This window comes from Zingiber officinale, chromosome 8A (genome assembly GCF_018446385.1).
Source record: "Zingiber officinale cultivar Zhangliang chromosome 8A, Zo_v1.1, whole genome shotgun sequence".
Taxonomy (NCBI): domain Eukaryota; kingdom Viridiplantae; phylum Streptophyta; class Magnoliopsida; order Zingiberales; family Zingiberaceae; genus Zingiber; species Zingiber officinale.
In genome coordinates, this window is record NC_056000.1 from 886,292 (window position 1) to 914,119 (window position 27,828).

The 27,828-nt window shown below is 33.3% G+C and overlaps 1 protein-coding gene across 4 annotated transcripts; it reads right to left on the reverse strand.

Annotated features, from left to right (window-relative positions):
• Nucleotides 1-985: 985 nt before the first annotated feature.
• On the reverse strand, nt 986-12,656 carry LOC122011750. 4 transcript variants are annotated; one of them, XM_042568130.1, is made up of 19 exons: nt 12,162-12,656; nt 11,912-12,037; nt 11,689-11,773; nt 10,089-10,148; nt 8,607-8,709; nt 8,358-8,442; nt 7,924-8,010; nt 7,732-7,838; nt 7,351-7,534; nt 6,811-7,244; nt 5,684-5,765; nt 5,423-5,599; nt 5,301-5,354; nt 3,617-3,709; nt 3,463-3,528; nt 2,748-2,794; nt 1,958-2,611; nt 1,367-1,495; nt 986-1,277 (listed from the first exon to the last, which is right to left on the reverse strand). In XM_042568130.1, the coding sequence occupies exons 2-19, from the start codon at nt 12,026-12,028 to the stop codon at nt 1,124-1,126; spliced, it is 2,718 nt and encodes a 905-aa protein (XP_042424064.1). In that variant the 5' UTR covers nt 12,029-12,037; nt 12,162-12,656; the 3' UTR covers nt 986-1,123. The 4 variants fall into 4 exon arrangements, with proteins under 4 accessions (XP_042424064.1, XP_042424061.1, XP_042424063.1 ...); XM_042568127.1 differs by having other exon boundaries at nt 986-1,495; XM_042568129.1 differs by lacking the exon at nt 10,089-10,148 and having other exon boundaries at nt 986-1,495.
• Nucleotides 12,657-27,828: the final 15,172 nt, after the last annotated feature.

Genomic DNA, 27,828 nt, shown 5'->3' on the forward strand with positions numbered 1-27,828 from the left:
AATTCTATGCAATCTTAATAATATATATATAACAATTAAATGTGTTTTTTAATTCTCATAAGGCACTATGCATTGCTAGAGCAACTAAAATTTAGAAATGCTCTATGAAATATCGATTCTAAAAGCAAAGGAGTTGTGATAAAAGGAATTGACTGTGAATAATGGGTAGCCTTTTTCTAATAGCAAAAGTAGGCAAATCTTTCTGTGCCATTATTAAGATCTCATCAATCCCCTTACGACACAAGGATCCTTGATAATTTCTAAACCATCTAAGGCAAGATCTTGCCTAGAGCACAAGCAGCATATGTGTTTTTAGTGCTTTTTCTTTTTCAAATATAAAAAAAAGACTAAACATATGTGGGCGAGACACATAACCTGTAACATGGGGTTCACTCAGATGCTTGCCAATTGCCATATCATGCAAATGGCTGTAGAGCTTCTTTGCTTCAGATCCAAGAAATGCACAAGCAATTACAATAAAAGTTTGTGGATACTTGATCAAATCAAGTAAATGAGATCGCTTGCAGGAAAAAAAAATAAAGTAGCTGCTACATGGCAACACAGCTATCAAGATCTCATTATCTTACCTTTAAAACAAATTCTGCAGCCACAATGCGATTTTTGGATCTCCAATAACCCGGCCAAAATCATGTCAGGAACACATGGATCAACACAGCTCTAAAGATATAAAAGATTTATAAAATTAAGATCAAGTCACCAAAGTAAAAATCTGATAATCTTCAAATATGATCCGTGGCCCGACCACCTCAGCTGAACAACTTGTGAGTTCAAAGGATTAGTTGTTTGATCAAATCCATTTGTTTGAATCAGTTGCATAAATTTGCACCTTCCTTGGGACTTACTATATCACTTTGGACCTGAGAAGAGCAAATAAAACAAACAGCAGTTTTTGACTTTGATGGAGTTGACAACCATTCGATAGACTAAAATTACTAGGAAATGAGTTTAATTGACACTATTTGGATGCCACAATCAGCAGACTAAAATTATGCTAATTGTTGATCCATACAAAACGACCAAATTACACAAATTAATTACATGTGCTGAGAAAGAACAGTAGCTCGCACTTCCAAAGTGGTGAAACAAATAAAATAAATAAATTTTAATTTAAACTGGGGATGATGATGGCAAGAACTCCGGCATTGATCTCTGCAGTAATATTCCACAAAATGGACACAATGGTCGTAGAGGATTCATCATCAATGGTTCTTTGTATTCCACACCAGACTTGGGTATCATGAAGGTGAAGAAGGTATCTGGCAATAAGTTAGCTGCCCACCGTTGGCAACACATGCAAAACCACATTGGAACATCAATAGAACACAGCTTCAGTGAAACCATGCACCTTAGTAATTTGTGTTTTTCGTTTGAGATGCTGTCACCCTCGCACCAAGCAATGTCGAGTGATTCGAAGGGTACCCGGCTGGAGCAGAAAGAGCACGTCTCTTCTGTGTAGTCACAGAAGGAATTGATCCTGGTAGGTGAATCAAGCCAACTTAACTAAAAAACACAATGAACTAACATATTGTGATACTTTGCAAGGAGAAGGTAAAACATTTAAGAGATAACTTGATCTCTCCAGAATCATCTCAGAATCTGCAGTTATATACAGTTAGCATTTTATAAGATGGAAACTAAAACTGTGAAGCACCAGATGATAAACTTGGCATAGGAACACCAGTAAACTGAGCAGGAAAAGTTATAAATGGGCCTAAAAACATCAGACTGAATGCTTCATGACCTACCAACAACAAATTTGTATTCACCAAAGAACTTAGAACAAATTGGCATGTTAATATATAGGAAAAACATGATACAGTGCATGACACCTTAATATAAGAAACATGATACGATCTATAGGAAAATAAATAGTGCTGAGAGTAAAACAGTGCATGTAACAAATAGAATGTACCTGATAGGTTAGAAAAAAAATTACCTGCTTCCAACTGCTTTAAGTTCAGATCCAAGAACATTTAGCTGATTATGTACCAGTTCAGCATTTAAAAGAACCCAGCACATCATTTGTGCTACACCTTGTGGGAACCAAGTTTTAGCTGAAAATACATCACACAAACAAGTAGCATGACTTCGAACAGCCCCCAAAGTGAAAGCCACAAGCCTTTGCTGGAGTTCTGATTCATTGTTAATGAGCAACTTATTCCATATATGAAATTTCTCATTGTTTTTGGATCCATTGCCCTTGGTTAGCATTAGTCTTCTGCAGATGATGTTCAGAAGGCAAATTCTGCGAGAACTAATATCAGACAGATTACTTTGAAAGTGAAACAAGACCTTGTCAATGGAAGCACCAGATGGACATCCTGAAAACAAGCTAGTGATCCATTTCAAGAGTAAATTATCGACGAATTGTGGATTATATTTATCAAATTCTAATAATGCCGAAATGATGTCCCAGATAACAAGTGGCTCATGTGCATCTTCAAAAGTCAGGAAACAGTGTAAGATATTTGATTCCCATCTCAATAGATCTCGCTCGGACAATACATCAGAGGATTCGAGAGTTTTGTCAGGTGAAATTTCATAAGACTGTCCACCAATCCAGAAAAACTCAACAACTGCCTTCTGAGTCCTGTATGTTACCAGGAAGAGTTAGTCCTAAATATGGTAAAAGCATCAGATCTGCTGCCCAAAAAAAAAAACTATCCCCTAATTCTACAATCAGAAATTATGTCCATGGTTATATTATTATTGTAAAGATTTGTCACCTTGCCTGATACATTTGGTTCAGAAGAAGGGAGTCAAAACTTCGAACCTGAAAGTATGATGTCATGTAAATATATGATCAAATGCATGCCGCAATGTAAAGTGTTATATAAGAGGCATTATAACGAGGAAGAGAACTGGCAATTATTGCAGCATTTCTATTTACCACTATTATTATAATAGGGCTACATGTATAAGCAATTTGATTACTGCAGCATGTTTAACCTCATGGAAGACAATACAGAAGATTTCTACACTATGAAAACAGAAATAGGTTCACCAGTTGAACTAAAACCCCCCTAGACATCCTATATCCATCAAGTAGAAAGTTATCTTCTGTGGAACATATGAGTAAACTTTGTTCAGTATGCATATCTAATTTGCCAAACTAGTTAACAGATTTAAAACTTGAGCCTAATTAACTCAGAGAAAACAAAGTGTTTAAGATGTCTTCACTACAGTAGCAACAATAAAATTATTTTAGCCAATCAACAACCAACTATGGGGTTGAACCTGAATTGAAGCACAGATAAAAAGCAATCAACCTTAAAATTATAATTTAAAGGATCTAGTATAATATCTATAATCACCATAAGCAACAGAGCTGCACAAGATACTGACTCTAGTCAATTGACATAATATGAGCAAGCGCCACAGAAGTATACAAATATCACACGTGTAGCAAATATTCTGATAGATTGTCATCAGCAAGCTTACCGCAGCAATCATTAGTCCTCCAGGAGACAGTGCAAGACCAAAGCACTGATCAGATACTTGTAATAGCTGCAAAGGTAACATGTATTCCATCAAGAACCCAAAATGGCATAGGAGAAGAATTAAAGAAATAACACAAACATAAAAACCTTCTTACATTGATCGAGTTTTTGAACCCAGGAAATTTAGAGGGGAAGTCAACTTTATAAAGAGCGTCTCCATGTAAGACCCAGCTTTGGATAGAATTATCCTGCCAAAAAAAAAAGCTAATTCCATTGACAGTTTGTTGATTTCTAAACAAGCAACATACTTACAGCTAGATGAGACAATTCGGATGGAAACTTTAATAAACCAGAGTATTGCAATGAGAAAATCAAATTTTTCACAAAAACAATACACGCAAAAAGAAGCATCAAGATAAAAAAGCATCTTTGTCCTACTTGAACAATATTGATTGGTGCACATACAGCACCTCAGCATTATTAAGATTGTGGTGGATATCATTGATGGTACCTCTCCCATTTTCAAGAGCTTTAATCATGCTCGAAAAAATTATGAAAATGGAAAAGATAATTTCACAAGCAATTTTAGCTGCTCTTAGCAAGGAAGGTGGTAACAAAGAATTGGTATAGCACCATTGTATTCTCTGGTTATTTATTTCATTGAAGAAACACTCATGTAGGGCACTTACAGATCATTATCAAGGAAAAAAATTCATCAGCCTTGACTATTTTGGTAGAGTCGATGGCACATCAATTGCACAGGAATTGATGCTCATTCTGACCTTTGCTAGCAAAAAATCTATTTTGTAACTTAGTTCTTTTACTTATCAGTAGAGGAATCCTCTTTAATTCTTGTACTAATATGTAGTTGATATTTGTCGCCAAAAAAAAGTGTGTGCATATCAATTACTCTGATGAAGCACATAACCATCACAATATCATTAAAACAGATTCAGCTAGCAGAACGGAAAGGCACGCGAACAATCACAATGATCCTAACCAGAAAGTAACTTCCACTATTGAATCAAACAGGCAAGACACTGCATAGTTAAGATTTCATGTTCCTTATTACATGCAAAACAAGATTTATAAGTAAAATGGATCCTAGGCATATCTCTAATGATAAATTGGACAGACCAGAGGCTTTATCTCTATAAAAATACAGTAGATCTAAATAACCTTCATATTTATGGTACAATAAAGGAAATACTGGTGCAAGTTCTCATTTCAAAGCCTGGAAAAGCATGATCTAAGCAGCCTTAGAATTAAAAGGTATCATTTATCAAGGATTAAAGGAATGGTCTTCATAATAAATAAGGATTTTGTTAGATGAAAATGGAGCAACAAGAAAGTTTCATAAAATAGTCAAATTACTGCAACGCTAAACGTTAAAGCATTTGAATTAACTATGCCTCTCTGATCAGAAAACCACATCACTCTCACTTGGGAGAAGTTTAGGATAGACGGCTCATTTCTTCAAGATTAGGAATTAATATGTATAAACCCAGTATGGCATGGCTCTACACACCATACTGTATGTCAATAAAGTAGCTTTACACAGAAGACAGTGGAAAAGAATGGAATCACACAAATGCATATTTTGTCATTAAAGTAGAGATATCACCCTCTTGAAATACATATCAAGCTCAAAAAAATGACCAACTAACCTGGAGAAGGCATAAGTTGATTGAACTCGGAACATGAATACAAGATTATTTTCAAATATCAGATGTCTCTTTAAAAATATTATTATAGTCTCGTAAGTGTATCAAATAAATGAGATCTAAATTATATTACTCAATTATTTGATTTGGAATGTCAGAAAGTGGACAAAAGTACCTGGCTGCAACTGTATAAACAACAACCATCATATGCCCAAGCTAGACCTGTCACCTGTTAGTAAAAGTTTGTCATTTTCCAACTAGAACTCTAATTAATATACATAAACGCAGTAGATATACCACTTGGTCATGAGCATTATAAGAACCAACACTTTTTAGTTTTCTGCATAAGTCATGGCATATCCATACTTCAAGCGTTCCAGAACCTTTCCCAATTGCTAAAACAATTGTTCCTTGAGATTGTTTTGGCACAGCCAAAGAAATTAGGGAAATTGGGACAGGCAGAGATACTGTCAACTATAAGAAAAATGAGTAATAAAATGGTGAATGAAGTTTAAATGATGAGCTTGAAAATTCAAATCTAGATGGATATTTTTTTACCTCGTTTATTAAGGAAAATGGAGAAGTATTGACCTCCGAGGAACTGACCAGGTCTTCAATATGTGCTGACCATATCTTTACACTGTAGAAAAATAAATTACTTCAGCTCATACACATCTTGATGAAGTTGTAACCCATGTATTGTGTAGAAGAAAATAGATGCTACATACTCATGTCTCATGAAGGAAATACTCATAAAGAATATTACTTGCATTAAGCAAAAAATTTCTTCTTTTTCATGTTGTTAAACAAACATTTATAGCAAATTAATCAGAACAACTAACCCATAACTAATTCACTGACCACGGAGCAGGCTGCAGATGAGATGGTGCATTTTCATGAATAAAGCAGTTGGAAATGAAGCACCATTCAATAACCAAACCTAGAAAACTTCAATATTTTATTTAATAGTGATACTTTCTAGCATTCATTTCAGTTGTTAACAATCATTTGTTGCTCATACAAAACTTATGCAAAAAATGAAACAAATTTTAAACCAATAGCTAGCACACAACACAAGGAATAGCATAAACTATCATCACAAAATATGAAAAGCCAATATGTACCCAATAGATGCAGACTAAAAATTTCATATTTCCAAGAAACCTATCACAGAAAGATCAGCATAACATAACCCTTAACAAGATTCATCCTGATACATTTATTGGTAGATAAATTGTTAAACTTACATTCATAGACAACCTGCCAGAAAAAAAAACCATTTTTTTTTAAATATCATGAAATGCAAAGTCAACTAAGAGAAAGAGAGATGTGAATGATACAGTAGCAAAAACCTTTGACCATCTGGTAACATTGAATTGATAACAGAAGGAAAATTATTTTACCATCACAGTTAGACTACATTTCCAATCAATCAAAGAAAAAAAAAATCAGAAAGTAAAAAATGGATTCATTATTGTGTGCAACTTATCAACTTAGCAAATGTGAATTGCAATTCAACAAATACATCTCATTCTATCTTAGTTGCCAATTTGGATTCCAGTATATGCACTTCTAGAGTATATCATAAGAATGGGTGACTGTTTGTGTAACAAAGTGAAACAAATACACAAAATAAATAAATAAAAAGAAGACAGCAATGTTCAAGTATCACCAAGTAAAATCACCTGCCATCAGAACCCCCAGTGACCAATATTAACTGGGAAATTGAGGAACATGATGCAAACAATCCCCAAGTTATTGTGGTGATCCAGGAGTTATGCACCGGAAAAAGTCCAATAAGCATTGGATCAACAAATACTCTGTCATGCTCAATGGTGTAGCATTCTGGTTGACCAATTCTCCAAAAAGAGATATTACCAGACTTTCCACCTACAGCAAGTATCACGCATCTGTTGCAAGACCCGGGCTGGACTTGAGATGACTGCAATACTGGGGACCAAGATACAATAAGGGATGACATCAATGCACTACGAGAAGCATATTGCTCTGGGCTAATCAGGGGCAGGCCAATTTCCATGTCTGATGCAAGCAGACTTTCTGATATTGGAGAAACTTGAGCACTCACCACCATAGCACTCTTGGAGTCGACACCAACAACCTGTAAATTGATGTTACTCACCAAATATGGGTAATTGATGTTTGCTACAATAAAACAGTCAATTAGTCCCTTTATGAATTGACCAAGAAAATGACCGTCTAAGAACCTCATTTGAAGAAACTTGATTAATGTTGGAATGAGCATTAACAAGATTGTTAGTATTAGCAATAGCTTCATTTGCAGCTGTTGTATCTTCCCATCTGAGCAATTCATGTTTTTGTGAGCTCTCTGCATTTGTACCATGGGTGAGTACCTTTCTTTGTGATATTTCTTTTTTAATGCTCTCACTTCTGAAAGCAGCAAATTTTCCAAATAAGACAAGAGAATTTGAAAGTGTAAATAAAACACATAGCAACAAATACATTCATGCAATATATGTCAAGTTATTACCAATCAACATATACAAATAAAAGGAAAGGAAAATTGAGAGACAGAAGCACATCTAGCAGAAAAACTGAGGATTTGACTACAGCTGACTAAGATATACCTTTTGCATACAGGATCTTTGCTGGAACCTTGGGACTTGATACGCCTTTTCCCCAATTTGGTGCCCTTAATTGTTTCTTTCTGAGGAAGTATAACTGCAAGAGGAAACTAAAATAGCCCAAAACACGTTAGGTCAAATATCACAAGCAAAAAGAGCATTTCATGTCAGACTTGACAGATGCTAGGAACTCACTTCAGAAAATGATGTTGTAGGCAAATTTGGTTCACCAAAATTTGTCCTTGTAAGGTAATCACATAGCAAGTTGGATATATCAACAACCTACATAAATTAGAACCAGAAGTAGCAAACATCAGAAAATGCCACAATTCACAAAACCAACTATAATATTGGGCCTCAAACATAGAGTACCACAGAAAATAAGTGTCAGATATATTAACTTGGGCAATGCATTTATCAATTTTTTCAAAATCCAAAAATCCCTTCAAAAATGAAGCTGGTTCATTCTTATACAGGATGATCTATTTTGAAATGACTTGTGAAGAAAAGAAACAGAAACTCAAAGTAGAATCACATGTTCAGCAATTGGAATCAAATCTCAGTTCAAAATACTGGGAATGGTGTTCAGCAGGTCTAAACCAATGCAGGATTTTACTAGAGTTGCATACCTCCACCCACTCAGCTTTAAATTCACAGGATGGTGGTCGATACAGCTTTACACGACCATCAGTAGTGCAGACAGCTAACAAACATCTGCAGATGATTCAAAATTAACTAATGGCATGCATTAAAATCTAAAAACACTGAAGGAGAAAAGGAATTGGATGTAGCTCTGCTTCACAGTGTATAATTAAAAGAAAAGTTACATGATTGGTGTTACTTTGGAGAGTTAGATACAAGGTCAAAGTAAGACCTACCCTGAATTAGAAGCAAACCCAGGTTGAGACCATGAGATGGACCGAGCACATGGACGGGTATCCCGTGATATGCAAGTGGTGAACAAACAGGGAGTCAAAAGGTCTGCATTAAAAAAAAAAAACCCTCAAAATCTTCGTTTGTCAGGAGACTACATTACAAAAGAGCTCACGACCATGTCATTAAGGTTTTTACAAGTTCTTTGAGGATTTTATATTATGTAGCACGAATACTCTGAATTTTTTTTTTTTGAAGTATCGGAAACGGATACGGATACGATACGGGTATGATACACCGATACACGTGTTGGATATAGCAAAATTGGTATTGTTGACTTTATGTAGGTTTGACCAGTCGGATACGCCTTGGGCACAGGAGGGATACGTTTTTCCAATACGTTTGGGTGAAATTGCAAAAATAATAAAAGTTTAAGGGATCAAATCGAAATAAATTGAAGTTTGGGAGACTAATTAAGAAATAGTTGAAAACTAATTGGGCTTAATACCCCATTAGCCCTAGCCCTAGCCCTAGCCCTGTGTCAACGGAAAAATTCATCAGCCTTCTTCTTCCTCTCATCATCGCGTGACTTCATCTCTGTCACCATCAGAAATTCGCAAGTAACTGTCATGCAGCCTCCCAAACCGGTGACCGTTGCGGTGCCGCCCAAGCTCCATAGCCCACAGGTATATTATCGCCATTTATTCTTTCTATTTTTCTTTTTGAAATTGTCAATGGTGAAAGAGATAGAAAGGAAGAAGAGATGCTTGGACTTTTCCTCTACAACTTTTCTCCAACGACCAATATTATTGTTTCTTGACTAGGTAAAATAGTGGATGATTCTTGTTTGCAGAGGAAAAAGATGGGATTGGATTTTTAAATAATAAAATTTTATAAATTAGTGTTGATGCTTTTATGTGATTTGCTGTCTATTCACGGGGTTTCTAAATTTTATTTTTTGTGTGGATCAAAAATAAAAAAAACATTATATATTTTAATAATTGTCATATCCTAGTTGTATCGTTTCTTATATTTTCAAAATTTGCCATATCGCCATATCTGTATTGTATTTGATATGATACCCGTACCCGTATCCATACAACATAGATTTTATAAGTGCAGCTAGGTTATATACCATCAGTGACCACATAGCTCATGTATGATAAGTGAACACATGACTAAATGTTTATGCAATAGGATCATATGGATCCCCTCCATCATAACATGGCCATTTTTTGAAATGGTTCTTGGCCCTTGGAAAATAATTCGTTGATGAAATATCTTATGAACTCAATTAGCCATTTGATCCAATTATGAGTGCCAACTGCAGAACTCTTCCAGCCACTGAACATAATTGCATGAATAAAATGCTAACTTAAAGAAGTAACTTCTAGTATGTATAATCCTCAATGAAATAATTTATTTAAAAGACAAGGGAAACAACTGATGTTTAACAAATAATATACCAAACATAACGAGCTACCAACCACAACTCAAGTATCCTGTCTGATGATTGGCTGCAATAGAGACATACAATTCACAGCATTCTACAAGTCAATGGAACTCATCAACATCATTTCCACATTTGATGGATTTCTACATTTTATGGCATAAATAGTTAAATTCATGGTTTGTCTCATATTATTCAATACAATTAGATTATAAATGATACTAGCAGTATATAAAGCAAAACTTTAAAAAAATTGATTCATATAGTTTAATGTAACTAATATTTCACTCGATTCTGAAAAGAGAAGGTCTATCAGATATTAAGTATGATCCATAAAATTAAGCTCAACCCATTATGTTAAAAACTTAAAATCAATAGATCAAAATTTAGACCCAAGAATCACAATGAGAAAGGAAAAGATGAATCTTTTACAACATGGTAGAAGTGGAGAATTACAGAGAGTGATATATCAAATTCGATGACTTGCACACAAACTCAAAATCAATGGGAATGGTGAAGTTTTAATCAAGATGAGATATCTTGTCGTGTTGAGGCAGAAAAGATATTTCCATTTCAATTTTTGATAAAATGAACAGATATTTTGTAAGTTTTAATTAAGATGAGATTACAATATTAAACTTTTTTCAAAAAGAACCATGAAAGGCGTTTTCTATTTATCATTTAAGCGACTAAATAAAACACATGATTTGAAATTCGTATTGGGTCAGATGACATGACCAAAATATTTACAATTCTACTAAATTAAAAGAAGATATTAATTGGTAGTGGTATTCTCTCCCATGTTGACTATGCAACTCATGCTGGTAAGTATCATATCGTGCAAACTTTCGGCATGCATCAACGAACATTGAAACGCGATGAGATGAATTTGAATGAATTCAACTAATGTTTGTTATATTTTTATAATTAGTTTACTAAAGCTTTAAGCCGGCCCCACCTAGTAGGATAAGGCTTGGCTATTAGTTGTTGTAGTTTACTAAAACCTTAATTCAAATGGTTATCTAATTCCTATGACCTGATAGTTAGAGTAACAAGTTAAGCAAAAGAAAAATAAAAAAACTTATCTAAATTCATTTTGTCACACATTTGAAGTAGGAAATTGAACAAAATACATTTTAAATTCAACTATCAAAAACTAATATAGTCCTGTTTTTAAAAGTAAAGAATCTAAGTGAAAAGGATCAAATTTTGGCATATTTTATTAAATGTTGGAAAGGTCAAATATTGGTACAACATGTTAATTTTAATTGACTATATACTTGTTATGAACTTATTTTAGAAAGTAATAAGCTAAATGGAAGGCCATTAAAGGACTAAAACTTATCTAAGCCCATCTCTACACGCTCTGATATGTGTTTCCTGTGCCATCTCGACAGAAAATTGAAATCCTAGCATGAAATGATAATTTAAACTGTGATAGGATATAATAATTTTTTATATTTTAAGTTGTAAAACATGTTCCAAATAAGCCAAGATCTTCTAAAACTATTTCACATGATGGAAATCCATGATTTGTTAAGATTCATGATTCAGAAGATTATAAAAAATGAATCTCAACTTGAAAATCCTGTTGAAGAAAAACACATGGAAGATAAAAGATTTTTAACAAAACTTACCTTCTCTTTTAACAATCCCGATATTAAACGGAATGCTGGGTTGGAGAGTGATCATTCCTCTTGGGCCAACAAGCAAAGCAGGATTCTGAAAAAAAAAACGAACAATGAGTTTATAATCATACAAAAACTGCATCCACCTCCTTTCCTTCGACCTGAAAGAAACTATTGCCAGCATAATATATCTATAATTAATACGGCAGAAAAAATATATATACAAGCCTACCAATATCGTAATAATGTGACCACAAGCAATAGCCACCAAGTTCTCGCTTGACCAAGCAATGGAGTTTGGATATGATGGTGAAGAAACCAGAGGGATAGCCTGCCAATGAGAAGCCATTGCTCATACCTGAAAACAGGAGCAGGAAATAAGCTGTTTATTTCTTAAAGCGCTTAAAAAGAAAACAGGGAATGCCTAGGTGGCACACGGAGAACCGTCAGGGAATACTTGCACAGAAGAACCTTGTCTGTACCTTGGGCTCTACCAGAGGCACAAGGGGATGTGTAGCCTGTTACGTGCTTGGATCCAGGACCAAATACACGGGCCTCGGGGTCGAGATACGGTGGATTGTCCTCCCGGAGGTTCCCGTCTTCAATATGGCAGCTTCAACTGTTGCCAGTGGTGGGGCAGTGCTGCTCGGTTCCTAGGAAGCGCTGATGACGAACCGGATGAAGGCGAAGTTGTATTTTACAAAACCCCGAGGGCGTAAGCAGGAGAACGTCGCGTGCCGCGGCGCAGCGCGTCGATGAGGGCGGATACGAACAGGTGGAAGTAACAGTAAAGAGAGGGACAGAGATAGAGAGAACGAGAAGGAGTAGGTCGCTGCTGTAGGGTCCCGGCGCACCGCCGATCAAACCTGGACGAACGGTTTCCACAGGCCACGCCGAGCAAAAGGAAGACGATGACGAGGAGCGGCGGTTGGATAGAAGGCCCAAATAGGCGAAAAGGTTTTGTTCAGAGAAAAGGAGAGAGAGAAAATAATTTTTCTTTCACGCTCAAATTTATAATTTAACAAATTTGTTACTCTGAACCCGTTAAATTTGAAAATTTTGGAACTGAAATTGTAAAAACGGTAAACTATAGATAAATTCTTATTCATGAATGTTTCTTTATGTCCGCTCCCTCTTTAAACAAAATTTATTTTACACTCCCCAAATTTTTTTTTTAACTCCCTAATACATGAATTTACAAATTTACCCCCTCATTAATTCTTTTCCTCTCCCCCATTTCTTTCCCAGCCACATCCATCGGACATAACAAAAGAAAAGCCCTAATCCTAACCAAGCACGCCAATCCTCACCTCTCCCACATTTCATTCCCAACCACATCTATCAGTCCATTTCTACGAAGAAAAAGCTCTAACCCTAACCAAACAAAGTCATTTGTTCGCCAATCCCGCCGATGACAATGTAAAGCTCTAATCGTCGAGATCCACCAACCGACCGACCAAATCCATCGACGAGGAGACTGAAGCAAACGACGAAAGAAACAAAGTCGAAGTCAGCCAATCACCTCAAAAAATAGTAAGTTTCTTCGCTATTTGTAGTTTTTGATCGATTAATCTTATTTTGTTCGATTTTCACATTACATTATTTGTTTGTTGTTGGTTATTGTTTAAATTTTTTGGCTTCTCGATTTTTAGCAGGTCATTGTGTGATTTGTACAATATTTTTGTGCTATTTGGTGGTGATTTTTTTACATTTTAGTATCCTTTTTATAGATAAATGAGATATCTAACTACTATGAACCTATAAATTCTTCAACTGAATAATAAATGTTTTAAGAGAGATTAACTTTATGTAAGAAATCAGTTTCACTCCCTGATATATCAATTTACAAATTTACCAATTGAATTACTTTACCTCTCCCCTATTTCTTCTTCAAACATGATCTCCATTCGAAAAACCCTAACCAAACAAATCCATAGAAAATCCACGACCATGCAAAATCCTAAACACTGAGATTCAGTGACCGGCCAAACACTCCGACGAGGAGACTGAAGCAGGCGTCGAAATAGATAGTCGAAGTTTCTTCACCTTGCATTAAGCCTCTTATTAGTCCGATCTCGTTGCTTCCAACTAGTTACCTTGAAAAATAGTAAGTTTCTTCACTTTTTATAATTTTTTGATTGATTAGTAACATTTTGTTTGATATCCACAGTTCATTATTTGTTTGATGTAAGTTATTATTCGAATTTGTTGGCTTCTCGATTTTCAACATGTCATTGTACGATTTGTACAAAATTTTGTGCTATTGGTGATGGTTTATTATATTTTGGTGCCCACTAAATTAATGATGACATGTTTTGGATTAAGAATCTCTGCAAACCACTTTGATTTATTATATTTTTTTAATCATTATTCAGTGCTTTCTTGTTGGAAGGAATTTGCACGAGGATAACCACTTTGGGAGGTTGGACAAAGGGATACTTAGCAAAAATGTGATACTGCAATGGGTATATTAAATAGATTCTTTGTCCAAAATATGGAACACTTTGTATTGGATATTTTTATTTTAGAGAGAGCAAGCATATAGAACCAACTAATAGAGGTTATAGAATTTGAGAAATGACATTGTGTGTTCCACTTCCTAAAGACAATTTTCTAATGTTATATAAAGAATAAAGGCCGATAATATTTGAATGAGTATATTGTTCCTCATTTATGATGTGTTATGAAATTGTATATCATTTCTCAATTTATTTTGTAATTGATATTATGTTATGATTTGATTATGAAATTGTATAATGTTTTCTAATGCAATTTCTCAACCACTTAGGTGACGCAGGTTTTTGTTCAATTTCTTGGAGAAATGGAATCTGGATCAGGATCTTCGAATTTTTCATTTCTGGGTAGTTGCAAGTATAAAGAAGACCTCTATATGATTTCAATTTTTAATGGCTTCAGTCTAATGGAGTTGTTTCTTAATCTTGGAAGAAAATGTGAGGAGATTGCTCCACAAAATGTGATCTTGCAATATCTAGCTCCACATCAGAATATGTATGTGACATTGAATGAAGATGATGACGTCCGTATTATGACACATCTTTACACGTCTATGAGATTGACAATAATTAATATGAGAGCGGTGAAAAAAGATGATATGGGTTCCCACAATCTTGAAAGGTAAAAAATTTCTACCTTGATTTTTTTTTATAGGAATTGGGTTGATATTGATGATGATGAAATTTATTTATTTATTTTTTTTGCTTTGCTTGATATTTCATTTGTAGATTACAATTGCTGATGATATCTTGTTTAGTTATTTATCATTTTTTATCATATGTTTCATGGAGATATGTTATAGGTGTGCTTCTTGTGAATCTTGATCATGCGTGAGTTTTAGTTTTGAAGACATTGGATCATTTGAACTATTAAATAGAACATGACTATATCCCATTTACGTTGCATTAATAATTTATTAAAAGGTAAAAAATGAGAGATCAACAAAATATTGAACTACTTAAAATAGTTAAAAAATGATATCCTATTGTTTAGATTTCATACGCATCCACATGTTGTATTGTACACATTTCAGTTTCATTAATAAGTCTTTGATAATTATTTAAGAATTTAATGCTGTGTGTTTTGGTATATAGATAGTAGGTTAACTAAAATTGTTTTATGCGTACAATGATATTATACTCACTGTTAAATTGATAAGGTTTGAAACTGAAGAAGAGACACAGACTAGTAATGATGACCATCTTGAAGTGGGGTTGGTAAGAAATTCCATAGACGTTTGGAGTCATTGCATCCGTGGAGAGGGCCAAATATTCAAGGATGCTGCAGAATTTCGAAAATGTGCTAAAAATTATGCAGTTGCTACGAAACGGTCATTTTTGTATAAAAAGAATGATAATAAGAAGGTTATTCTTGTCTGTAGCACAAGCAACTGTTCTTGGAGAATATATGCTTCAAGACATAAAGCTGACAAACTTTTTGGCTTTAGAAAATGCAATCTAATTCATACTTGTGGAGATGACAATCTTCGTAGTAGAGGACATCCTAAAGCTGATGCTGCCTGGGTTTCTAATATTGTGATGGACAGATTGAGGGGAGAGCCCTCGTATCGACCATGCATGATGTTGAAAGATATTCACAGAGATTATGGGGTTGAGCTTAATTACAACAAGGTTTGGAAAGGGAAGGAATTGGCAATGCATGACATTCATGGTGTAGAGGAGGGGGCGTATGATGGATTAAGATGGTATTGTAGTGCTATCAAAGAAACTAATCCTGGAAGTTTTGTCGAGTGTGAAATTGATCATTGTAGTAATAACTTTAAACGATTATTCATCTGTTTCAACGCATGTGCAACTGGTTTTATCAATGGATGTAGGCCCTTGGTTTTCTTGGATGGCACTCACATAAAGAATAAATACAAGGGATGTATTTTGGTTGCTGTGGCAAAGGATGCTAATGATGATCTTTTCACATTAGCATACTCAGTTGTAGATGCTGAAAATGATGATAATTGGGGATGGTTTTGTTTCCAACTTAAAAGTGCTCTACTTTCACATCGCTTTATTGGGTTCCATGAGTTTACCTTTTTCTCTGACAGACATCCTGGGATAATCAAGGCTATTCAGTTAGTATTCCCAGTCAGTCATCATGCCTACTGTTTAAGGCATTTGGTAGATAATTTCGTGAAACAGGTTTGTCTAATGGTATACTTTTGTTAGGAAACATTACTTTTTAGATATTACTTTGTGCATACTAGTTTATATTCTTTTTTTTTATTTGAATGTAGGTCATGCGAAGCTACCCACTTCATAACAAAAAATATTGGTCATCTGTTTTCAAGAAAGCTGCATATGCCCTATCGAGACAAGAGTTTCAAGAACATATTAACAATATAATACGGTCAATGCCACTTGCTAAAGACTTCATAGTATCTTCATGTCCAGAAAGTTGGGCAAATGCATGTTTTCTAGGAAATCGTTGGGGTGTCATGAATAATAACATAGCCGAATCGTGGAATAATTGGGTTAAAATAGCACGATTTCTTCCTATTGTGCCCATGGTGGACCATATACGCATTCAAATTATGGACATGATGCACAGACGACGTGAAGCAACAATGGGGATGGTTAAAAGATTGAGTCCATCAAAGGAGAATGCTCTTGCAAAAACATATGCTGAATCTCGCAGCTTAAAACTACGTAAGGCATGTGGCTGGAGTTTTGAGGTTGTGGATGGAGATAAATCATTTGCTGTTGATTTGTCTGTTATGACTTGTTCGTGCAGAGCATGGCAGGTTAATAGGTTTCCATGCAAACATGCATGTGCAGCAATAGAGTCAAAGTCATTGTCATTATATGATTTCTGTGACAAATACTTTAAGATAGAGTTGTATCGTGAAAGCTACAGAGGAATCTTAAATCCAATCCCTACATGTCACATGTATGAGTCCAATCCCGAGCACCCATTTGTAATCAATGCTCCTGATGTTCAAGCCAACCGGTAGAAGAAGAACTCAAAGGATACCTTCACAAGTCGAAAACGTGTGACAAAGTGTGGTCGATGTCATGGGCGAGGCCATAACCGACGCAGTTGCAAAGAAGCCATTAACTAACTCTGCTTTTGTTTTGTGAAATAGTGTGAAACTGTTTGATTTACAAGTAAATTGCTGAAATTTCTTTAAGGAGCATGTACTCATATATTTGAACTAAAGATTATGGTTGTTCTAAAAACAACTAATATGTTTTCCAATGTACAGGAAAAGGGGGATGATAGAACAAAGAAGAAGCGAGGATGCATCGACAAGAAGGTGTACTCGATCTAGCGACAGTATTCGTGGCCGGTTGTTGCGTTGATGGTCCTTTTTTGTTATTGTATTCTATTAAGTCAGTGACTCCTATGTACTATTTATGAAAGGTGAGCTTATTAGTAGTTGATGTTTGAGAATGGTGTGATATCTATATTTCATACTTTTAGTAAGTGACTTGTATTTGTGGTTGTTGTGTCAGTGTATTTTCTAGTTCAGTCATGAAATTAAATGTTTAGTATACTCTTTATTTCCATGTCATTTGTGGATATAGTAACATGTGTAATAGGATCTTGTCAAAATTTCATAAGTAAATAATGATAGTGAAATAATAATGGTAGCAACTTGTTTTGCTACTTAGTTACTAATTATATGTGAGGTTGCAACAAGATCATGATGGAGGTGCCACTAGAACTTTATACTTAAATTTCTTAAAATAATACACAATCTAAAACAATTCGTACTCAATTTTTCACAATGTATACTAAAAATTTACTATTCTGTACCACTAATTTACTTGCCCTTGGCATAATGATGGTAGTAAAATTATTATGGTAATAACTTATTTTCCTACTTAGTTACTAATTACATGTGGGGTTGCTACTAGATGATGAAGGAGAAGCCTCTAGAACATTATACTCGAATTTCTTAAAATAATACACGATCTAAAATAATTCGTACTTAAATGGTCACAATGTATACTGAAATTTTACTATTTTGTACCAATAATCCACTTGCTTTTGACAATTTCTTGGTAGTGAAATAGTAATGGTAGCAACTTATTTTCCTACTTAGCTGCTAAATTACATATGAGGTTGATTCGAGATGATGAAGGAGACGTCACTGGAACTTTATACTCAAATTCCTTGAAATAATACTCAATCTAAAATAATTCATACTTAATATTTTCACATTATATATTGAATTTTACTATTTTATACTTATATTCATAATTGAGTTTGCATCAAGATCATAAAAGAGGTGACACCAGAACTTTATACTCATTTTTTTTTAAATAATACTTAATCTAAAACAAATGATGAAAGAGACGCCACAGGAACATTATACTCGAATTTATTAAAATAATACTCAATATTAAACAATTCATAATTAAATTTACACAATGTATACTGAAATTATACTATTTTGGTTTTAATAATCCGCTTGCTCTTGGTATTTTCTTGGTAGTGAAATAGTAATGGTAGCAACTTATTTTCCTACTTAGTTGCTCGATTACATGTGAGTTTGTATTAAGATCATGAAGAAGGTGTCATTGGAACTTTATATTCAAATTTCTTAAAATAATACTCAATCTAAAATAATTCAAACTCAAATTTTCACAATGTATACCGAAATATTACTATTTTATATTAATAATCTGCTTGCCTTTGGCATTTCATAATAGTGAAATAGTAATGGTAACAACTTATTTTCCTATTGGTTGCTAATTACATGTGAGGTTGAGTCGACATGATGAAAGAGACACCACTTGAATATTATAGTCAACTTTCTTAAAATAATACTAAATCTAAAACAATTCATACTTGAATTTCCACAATGTATACTAAAATAATATCATTGTGTACCAATAATCCGCTTGCTCTTAGCATTTTCTTGGTAGTAAAATAGTAATAATATCAACTTATTTTTCTACTTGGTTGCTTAATTACATGTGACTTTGCATTAAAATCATGAAGGAGGTGCCACCTTTTACTCAAATTTCTTGAAATAATACTTAATCTAAAATAATTCATAATTAAATTTTTACAATGTATACTAAAATTTTACTATTTTGTACTAATAATCTACTTGCTCTTAGCATTTCCTTGGTAGTGAGATAATAATGGTAGCAACTTATGTTCCTACTTAGTTACTAATTATATGTGAGTTTACATCAAGATCATGAAAGAGGTGTCAATTGAACTTTATACTCAAATTTCTTAAAATAATACTCAATCTGAAATAATTCATACTTACATTTTCACAATATATACTAAAATGTTACTATTTTATACTAATAATCCGCTTGCTCTTGACATTTTCTTGGTAGTAAAATATGTAATAGTAGTAACTTGTTTTCCTACTTAGTTGCTCGATTACATGTGAGTTTGCATCAAGATCATGAAGGAGGTGTCATTGAAACTTTATACTCAAATTTCTTAAGATAATACTCAATCTAAAACAATTCATACTTACATTTTCACAATGTATGCTGAAATATTACTATTTTATACTAATAATCCGCTTGCTCTTGGCATTTTCTTGGTAGTGAAATAATAATGGTAGCAACTTATTTTCCTACTTAGGTGTTTGATTACATGTGAGTTTGCATTAAGATCATGAAGGAGGTGTCATTGGAGCTTTATACTCAAATTTCTTAAGATAATGCTCAATCTAAAATAATTCATACTTAAATTTTCACAATATATACTGAAATTTTACTATTTTGTACCAATAATCCGCTTGCTCTTGGCATTTTCTTATTAGTGAAAAAGTAATGGTAAGAACTTATTTTCCTACTTTGCTGCTTGATTACATGTGAGTTTGCATTAAGATCATGAAGGAGGTGTCAATGGAACTTTATACTCAAATTTCTTAAGATAATACTCAATCTAAAACAATTCATAGTTAAATTTTCACAATATATACTGAAAGTTTACTATTTTGTACCAATAATTCGCTTGCTCTTGGTATTTTCTTATTATTGAAAAATAAAGGGTAACAACTTATTTTTCTACTTGGTTGCTCAATTACATGTGAGTTTGCATCAAGATCATAAAGGAGGTGTCATTGGAACTTTATACTCAAATTTCTTAAGATAATACTCAATCTAAAATAATCTATACTTACATTTTCTCAATATATACTGAAATTTTACTATTTTATACCAATAATCCGCTTGGGCTTGACATTTTCTTGATAGTGAAAAAGTAATGATAGCAACTTATTTTCCTACTTAGGTGCTCGATTACATGTGAGTTTGCATTAAGATCATGAAGGAGGTGTCATTGGAACTTTATACTTAAATTTCTTAAGATAATACTCAATCTAAAACAATTGATACTTAAATTTTCACAATATATACTAAATTTTTACTATTTTGTACCAATAATTTGCTTGCTCTTGGAATTTTCGTATTAGTGAAAAAGTAAGGATAACAACTTATTTTTCTACTTAGTTGCTCAATTACATGTGAGTTTGCATCAAGATCATAAAGGAGGTGTCATTGGAACTTTATACTCAAATTTCTTAAGATAATACTCAATCTAAAATAATCTATACTTACATTTTCTCAATATATACTGAAATTTTACTATTTTATACCAATAATCCGCTTGGGCTTGGCATTTTCTTAATAGTGAAAAAGTAATGATAGCAACTTATTTTCCTACTTAGGTGCTCGATTACATGTGAGTTTGCATTAAGATCATGAAGGAGGTACCACCAGAACTTTATACTCAAATTTCTTGAAATAATACTCAATCTGAAATAATTCATACTTATATTTTCACAATGTATACTAAAATGTTACTATTTTGTACTAATAATCTACTTGCTCTTGACATTTTCTCGGTAGTGAAATATGTAATAGTAGTAACTTGTTTTCCTACTTAGTTGCTAGATTACATGTGAGTTTGCATCAAGATCATGAAGGAGGTGTCAATTGAACTTTATACTTAAATTTCTTAAAATAATACTCAAGCTGAAACAATTCATACTTACATTTTCACAATGTATACTGAAATGTTACTATTTTATACTAATAATCCGCTTGCTCTTGGCATTTTCTTGGTAGTGAAATAGTAATGGTAGCAGCTTATTTTCCTACTTAGGTGTTCGATTACATGTGAGTTTGCATTAAGATCATGAAGGAGGTGTCATTGGAGCTCCATACTCAAATTTCTTAAGATAATACTCAATATAAAATAATTTATACTTAAATTTTCATAATATATACTGAATTTTTACTATTTTGTACCAAAAATCCGCTTGCTCTTGGCATTTTCTTATTAGTGAAAAAGCAATGGTAACAACTTATTTTCCTACTTTGCTGCTTGATTACATGTGAGTTTCCATTAAGATCATGAAGGAGGTGTCATTGTAACTTTATACTGAAATTTCTTAAGATAATACTAAATCTAAAACAATTTATACTTAAATTTTCACAATATATACTGAAAGTTTACTATTTTGTACCAATAATTCGCTTGCTCTTGGCATTTTCTTATTAGTGAAAAATTAAGGGTAACAACTTATTTTTCTACTTAGTTGCTCAATTACATGTGAGTTTGCATCAAGATTATAAAGGAGGTGTCATTGAAACTTTATACTCAAATTTCTTAAGAAAATACTCAATCTAAAATAATTTATACTTACATTTTCTCAATATATACTGAAATTTTACTATTTTATACCAATAATCCGCTTGGCCTTGGCATTTTCTTGATAGTGAAAAAGTAATGATAGCAACTTATTTTTCTACTTAGGTGCTCGATTACATGTGAGTTTGCATTAAGATAATGAAGGAGGTGTCATTGGAACTTTATATTTAAATTTCTTAAGATAATACCCAATCTAAAATAATTGATACTTAAATTTTCACAATATATACTGAATTTTTACTATTTTTTACCAATAATTTGCTTGCTCTTGGCATTTTCGTATTAGTGAAAAATTAAGGATAACAACTTATTTTTCTACTTAGTTGCTCAATTACATGTGAGTTTGCATCAAGATCATAAAGGAGGTGTCATTGGAACTTTATACTCAAATTTCTTAAGATAATACTCAATCTAAAATAATCTATACTTACATTTTCTCAATATATACTGAAATTTTACTATTTTATACCAATAATCCGCTTGGGCTTGGCATTTTCTTGATAGTGAAAAAGTAATGATAGCAACTTATTTTCCTACTTAGGTGCTCGATTACATGTGAGTTTGCATTAAGATCATGAAGGAGGTACCACCAGAACTTTATACTCAAATTTCTTGAAATAATACTCAATCTGAAATAATTCATACTTACATTTTCACAATGTATACTAAAATGTTACTATTTTATACTAATAATCCGCTTGCTCTTGACATTTTCTTGGTAGTAAAATATGTAATAGTAGTAACTTGTTTTCCTACTTAGTTGCTCGATTACATGTGAGTTTGCATCAAGATCATGAAGGAGGTGTCATTGAAACTTTATACTCAAATTTCTTAAGATAATACTCAATCTAAAACAATTCATACTTACATTTTCACAATGTATACTGAAATATTACTATTTTATACTAATAATCCGCTTGCTCTTGGCATTTTCTTGGTAGTGAAATAATAATGGTAGCAACTTATTTTCCTACTTAGGTGTTTGATTACATGTGAGTTTGCATTAAGATCATGAAGGAGGTGTCATTGGAGCTTTATACTCAAATTTCTTAAGATAATGCTCAATCTAAAATAATTCATACTTAAATTTTCACAATATATACTAAATTTTTACTATTTTGTACCAATAATCCGCTTGCTCTTGGCATTTTCTTATTAGTGAAAAAGTAATGGTAACAACTTATTCTCCTACTTTGCTGCTTGATTACATATGAGTTTGCATCAAGATCATAAAGGAGGTGCCGCCATTACTTTATACTCAAATTGCTTAAGATAATATTCAATCTAAGGTAATTCATACTTAATTTTTTACAATGTATACTGAAAGTTTACTATTTTGTACTAATAATCTGCTTGCTCATGGCATTTCCTTAGTAGTGAGATAATAATGGTATACTCAATTGAACTTTAGTTGCAATTTATAGTGAAATAGTAATGGTTGTAATTTATTTTCCTACTTAGTTTTTAATTACATGTAAATTTGCATCAAGATCATGAAGGAGGTGCCACCGGATCTTTGTACTTAAATTTTCTTAAAATAATATTCAATCTAAAAAATTCATACTTAAAATTTTACAATATATACTAAAATTTTATTATTTTGTACCAATAATATACTTGCTCTTGGCATCTCCTTGGTAGTGAAATATAATAGCAACTTATTTTCCTACCTACTTACTAACTAAACGGTAAACTAAATGTGTGGTTACTTCATAAGTTCATACACAACCTATTATGTACTAGACGCTCAATTTATCAAAAATTATACTCAAGATTGTATTATTTGTGAATAACTTGGCTATAAGTCTCCCTATACGTATATATTCATTTGATAATGCATGTATGCACCATAAAATGTTTCATTTCAAAGACACCCTATGTAAGTTATGCACTATTTCTATTATGAAAAATAAATTATATTCATATCAGCATTTTTCCAAGTTTCAAACTAAATTAACTCAAAATAATTCAAAACCACTTATGACTACATATCATATATAACCAACATTACCTATTTTCCAGATTTCAACAACAAAAACATCCACTTTCCAAAATAATAAGCATACACACTTAAATAGCAAACAAAGTTTATCAAAGTCAAAATATCCACAGATACACTAACTCACAACCTAAACATGTTTTCCACCAACAACCATAATCACATGGGATAAATTAGCGAAGACTACTTTTCATAATTCCATTTTCATCCGACAAAATAACTGCTGCCATGTGTGCCCGATAAGTGTCCATTTTCACTTCTCTTTCATAATTCCACATTTCATCATCGTCATGCGCCAGACACTCAATCCACAAACAGGTGTAAACACCACAGTCGAGGGTCTCACCTTGATGACGACACTTTTTCTTAGTTACCGTGACCACACCAATGTTGAAACCCGAGAAATGCATCATGTATCCAGCTAAAAATCGTGCCTGCAAATATAGGTTATGCTTTAAAATTTAAATTTGATCAGCTATTGAAATACAAATGATGAAACTCACATAAATTTTTGCTGTCCCAAAAGAAGATGGATGAGGCTTTGGGTTCATCACCTTGAATTAACCTTCTATAGCTGAATAGATTAACAGAAACCAATGTCATCCATAGTTCAAGGGAAAAATAATATATTTGCATCTTTTAAATAAATTTTCATTCAGATCTTGCAGTTGCTTTCTTGTTACAGAAGTCAGTTTTCCAACAAAATCCTCATACTCCCCATTTCGCAGTGTTCGATTGTTCCTGTGTCGTTCCAGTTTATCAAGCACTTCTCTCTACATGTAGAAATAGAGTCATAATTCTTAAAAATTAAATAAATCAATTGTAAGGTCAAAGAATAACAAAAACCTGAACACCAGTGTCCATGCAGAAAATTTCAAATCCTTTCTTGTGACTTTGCTTTTTCATTATTCTCATGTAACAATCAATAATTTCCCCTCTAACTGGATTACGAAATAAAAAACCACAGAATTCGAACCCACCGAGTACCACATGATCTTCCTCCCACACGACAGCACTACAAAATATCAAAATTTATTTTATATTACACTATAAATGAATAATATTTCAAAAAAAGTAACCACATATAAGATTAACATACTCCAACTTATCTCGAGAAAGATACTCTGTTAACATCTTTCGCTCTTCATCTGTTGCTTCTTCATTTCCACAAAAATCTGCTTTTTCTCTAAATTCATTCATCATATCCTCAACAACATTCCTTCGTATTTTAGTTGTGCTGGTGTCTTCCTACATGGGAAATAGATTTAGGAACATAAGAAAAAAAATAGAAACATGGTTAGCAACAATCAAATAAATTAACTGTATTTTACCGATTCCACCGTTACAGTGTCAATGAGCGATGCTAAAACCTCTTTGTCCGCGTTTCTCCTACGTTTTGGCGTTGTACTCGGCGGTGTAACAAACATTTCAGCCTTTTTTTTCTTAACACGATCTGCCCTTGTCATTACGGTCATTGCAATGGATGACGGGAAATGATGGGTCATGCCCATTGCTAGTGAACTACCAACAATGCTCCCTGAGTCGCTTTCATCATTAGTCCCCTTCACAAAATGCTCTGTTGATATAATATTCTTTTCCACAGGCACTTCAAGAAACTGATCAATATCACCTTCACCATCAACTTTAACTTCCAATATCTTGTTCTCTGTTTTCTCACTAATATCTTCACTAGATTCATCTTTCTCCTTGCTTTTACACTCATCCGTATTATTTTCACATTCAATCTCTGGCTCATGTTGTGGCTCACCATCAATATATTTTGTTATCGGTCCACTATTCCACCAATTTGTACCATCAATGATTCCGCCACACTTTGCACATTCCGGAACCTAAAAAATTTGATTCATGTAGTAAATAAATGTTTTGTCAACTTCATTTAACAAAATATTTAATTGTTCATAATATTACCGAAAAGCATCCTCGCTTTTGATGAAAAAGTTTATCTTCATCTGAAAATGGTACGATGGACAACACCTTTTCACAATTAAAAATAAATGGTCACTACAACTGATCATATTTGAATATATCTATTAAAAGAATATGAACTTACTTTAGTATAATCAACGCATTTCAATAACTTCTCAGCCGAATCAGCTTTTTTAGGTATCTTACTTTCACACCAACGGAACAACCGTGGAAAAGCACGTAGAGAACGCACAACTCCAAGGGAAGGAATTTTTTCATATAGCCATGCCTAAATAAATAAATATATTAATATAACAATACAAAACGTAATAAAAACATACTTAAAAAACTCACCATCAAACCAACGGTTGAACCATCTAAATACTTCTTTCTTGGAACATTTCCATCTCCCTTTCCAATATATTTTGAAATTTGGTAGTTCAAAAATCTATATGCCGCATCTCCCCACGAATAATCAAAGAAGGTTGTTAGGTCATCAATATATGACATAATGAACCGAGGTGTTGAGTAGTTGCCAACAGAAAAAATGATACAATTAAACACAAAACAAATAAACATCCTAACAAAATCATCAACATCGGAGTTATTCTCTGATCCAGCTAAGGAGGAAAGTCTCTCATAGATCACACTTCTGCTAATATTGCCAACTTTTCCTGAAAAATGTCGAGCTACAAATTTAGATTTCAGATTGACATCTAGATCAACTGGTTGCCCTGAATAACGCAATCCAAGAACTATGGAAAACTCTGGCGATGTAAAGGGAACAACAATATTTTCACCAAACACAAATGAACGAGATTGCAACTAGAATCTTTTTAAAATTAGATCAACTCTAGAACTGCTGATGGGAAATTTGGGCATCTTTAGCCATGGACCAAATGGAGTGTTTTCAATACTCTTTTTTTGCTTATCACTCATTTTTGGACCGACTTCAGCCATTACAGCTCTGAAAAAAGTTGGTGAACAGCGCAATTGAGCTTTTTTCGCGCTCTTAACCTCCTTAACTTCTTTGCTACTCTTAACCTCCTTTGCTTCTTTGCTAATCTTAACCATCTTTGCTCTTTACAACCATTAACCTTCTTTCCAATCTCAAAATATCATTTCTTAAATTTCTTACATTTTTATACCATTTCTGCACCAAAAACATAAAGCAAATATCCAACACAAATTTAGCATTCAAATGATAAAGTAAACATTTGCATATTTACAAAAAAATAAACATTCAATTTAATAGAAAAAATTGGATATCATCATTAAACATGAACAGTTTACCAATTGAAGAACTTTAACTCCCCCACTTCTTGATGATTGATACTATACTAATGAAACTGATTTCTTACATAAAGTTAATCTCTCTTAAAATATTTATTATTCAGTTGAAGAATTTATAGGTTCATAGTAGTTAAATATCTCATTTATCTATAAAAAGGATACTAAAATGTAAAAAACCACCACCAAATAGCACAAAAATATTGTACAAATCACACAATGACCTGCTAAAAATCGAGAAGCCAAAAAATTTGAACAATAACCAACAACAAACAAATAATGTAATGTGAAAATCGAACAAAATAAGATTAATCGATTAAAAACTCCAAATAGCGAAGAAACTTACTATTTTTTGAGGTGATTGGCTGACTTCGACTTTGTTTCTTTCGTCGTTTGCTTCAGTCTCCTCGTCGATGGATTTGGTCGGTCGGTCGGTGGATCTCGACGATTAGAGCTTTAAATTGTCATCGGCGGGATTGGCGGACAAATGACTTTGTTTGGTTAGGGTTAGAGCTTTTCCTTCATAGAGATGGACTGATAGATGTGGTTGGGAATGAAATGGGGGAGAGGTGAGGATTGGCGTGCTCGGTTAGGGTTAGGGCTTTTCTTTTGTTATGTCCGATGGATGTGGCTGGGAAAGAAATGGGGGAGAGGAAAAGAATTAATGAGGGGGTAAATTTGTAAATTCATGTATTAGGGAGTTAAAAAAAAAATTGGGGAGTGTAAAATAAGGATGACTCGTTTGGGGAGCGGACATAAAAATATTTATGCGG

Excerpts from the sequence above, each read along its gene's own strand:
- LOC122011750 (XM_042568127.1), bottom strand. The coding sequence starts at position 12,028 with ATGGCTTCTCATTGGCAGGCTATCCCTCTGGTTTCTTCACCATCATAT. Across the intron at positions 5,600-5,683 it reads CATTTTCCTTAATAAACGAG|TTGACAGTATCTCTGCCTGT; the intron begins GTAAAAAAATAT and ends TTTTTCTTATAG. Across the intron at positions 2,612-2,747 it reads AACCAAATGTATCAGGCAAG|GACTCAGAAGGCAGTTGTTG; the intron begins GTGACAAATCTT and ends GGTAACATACAG.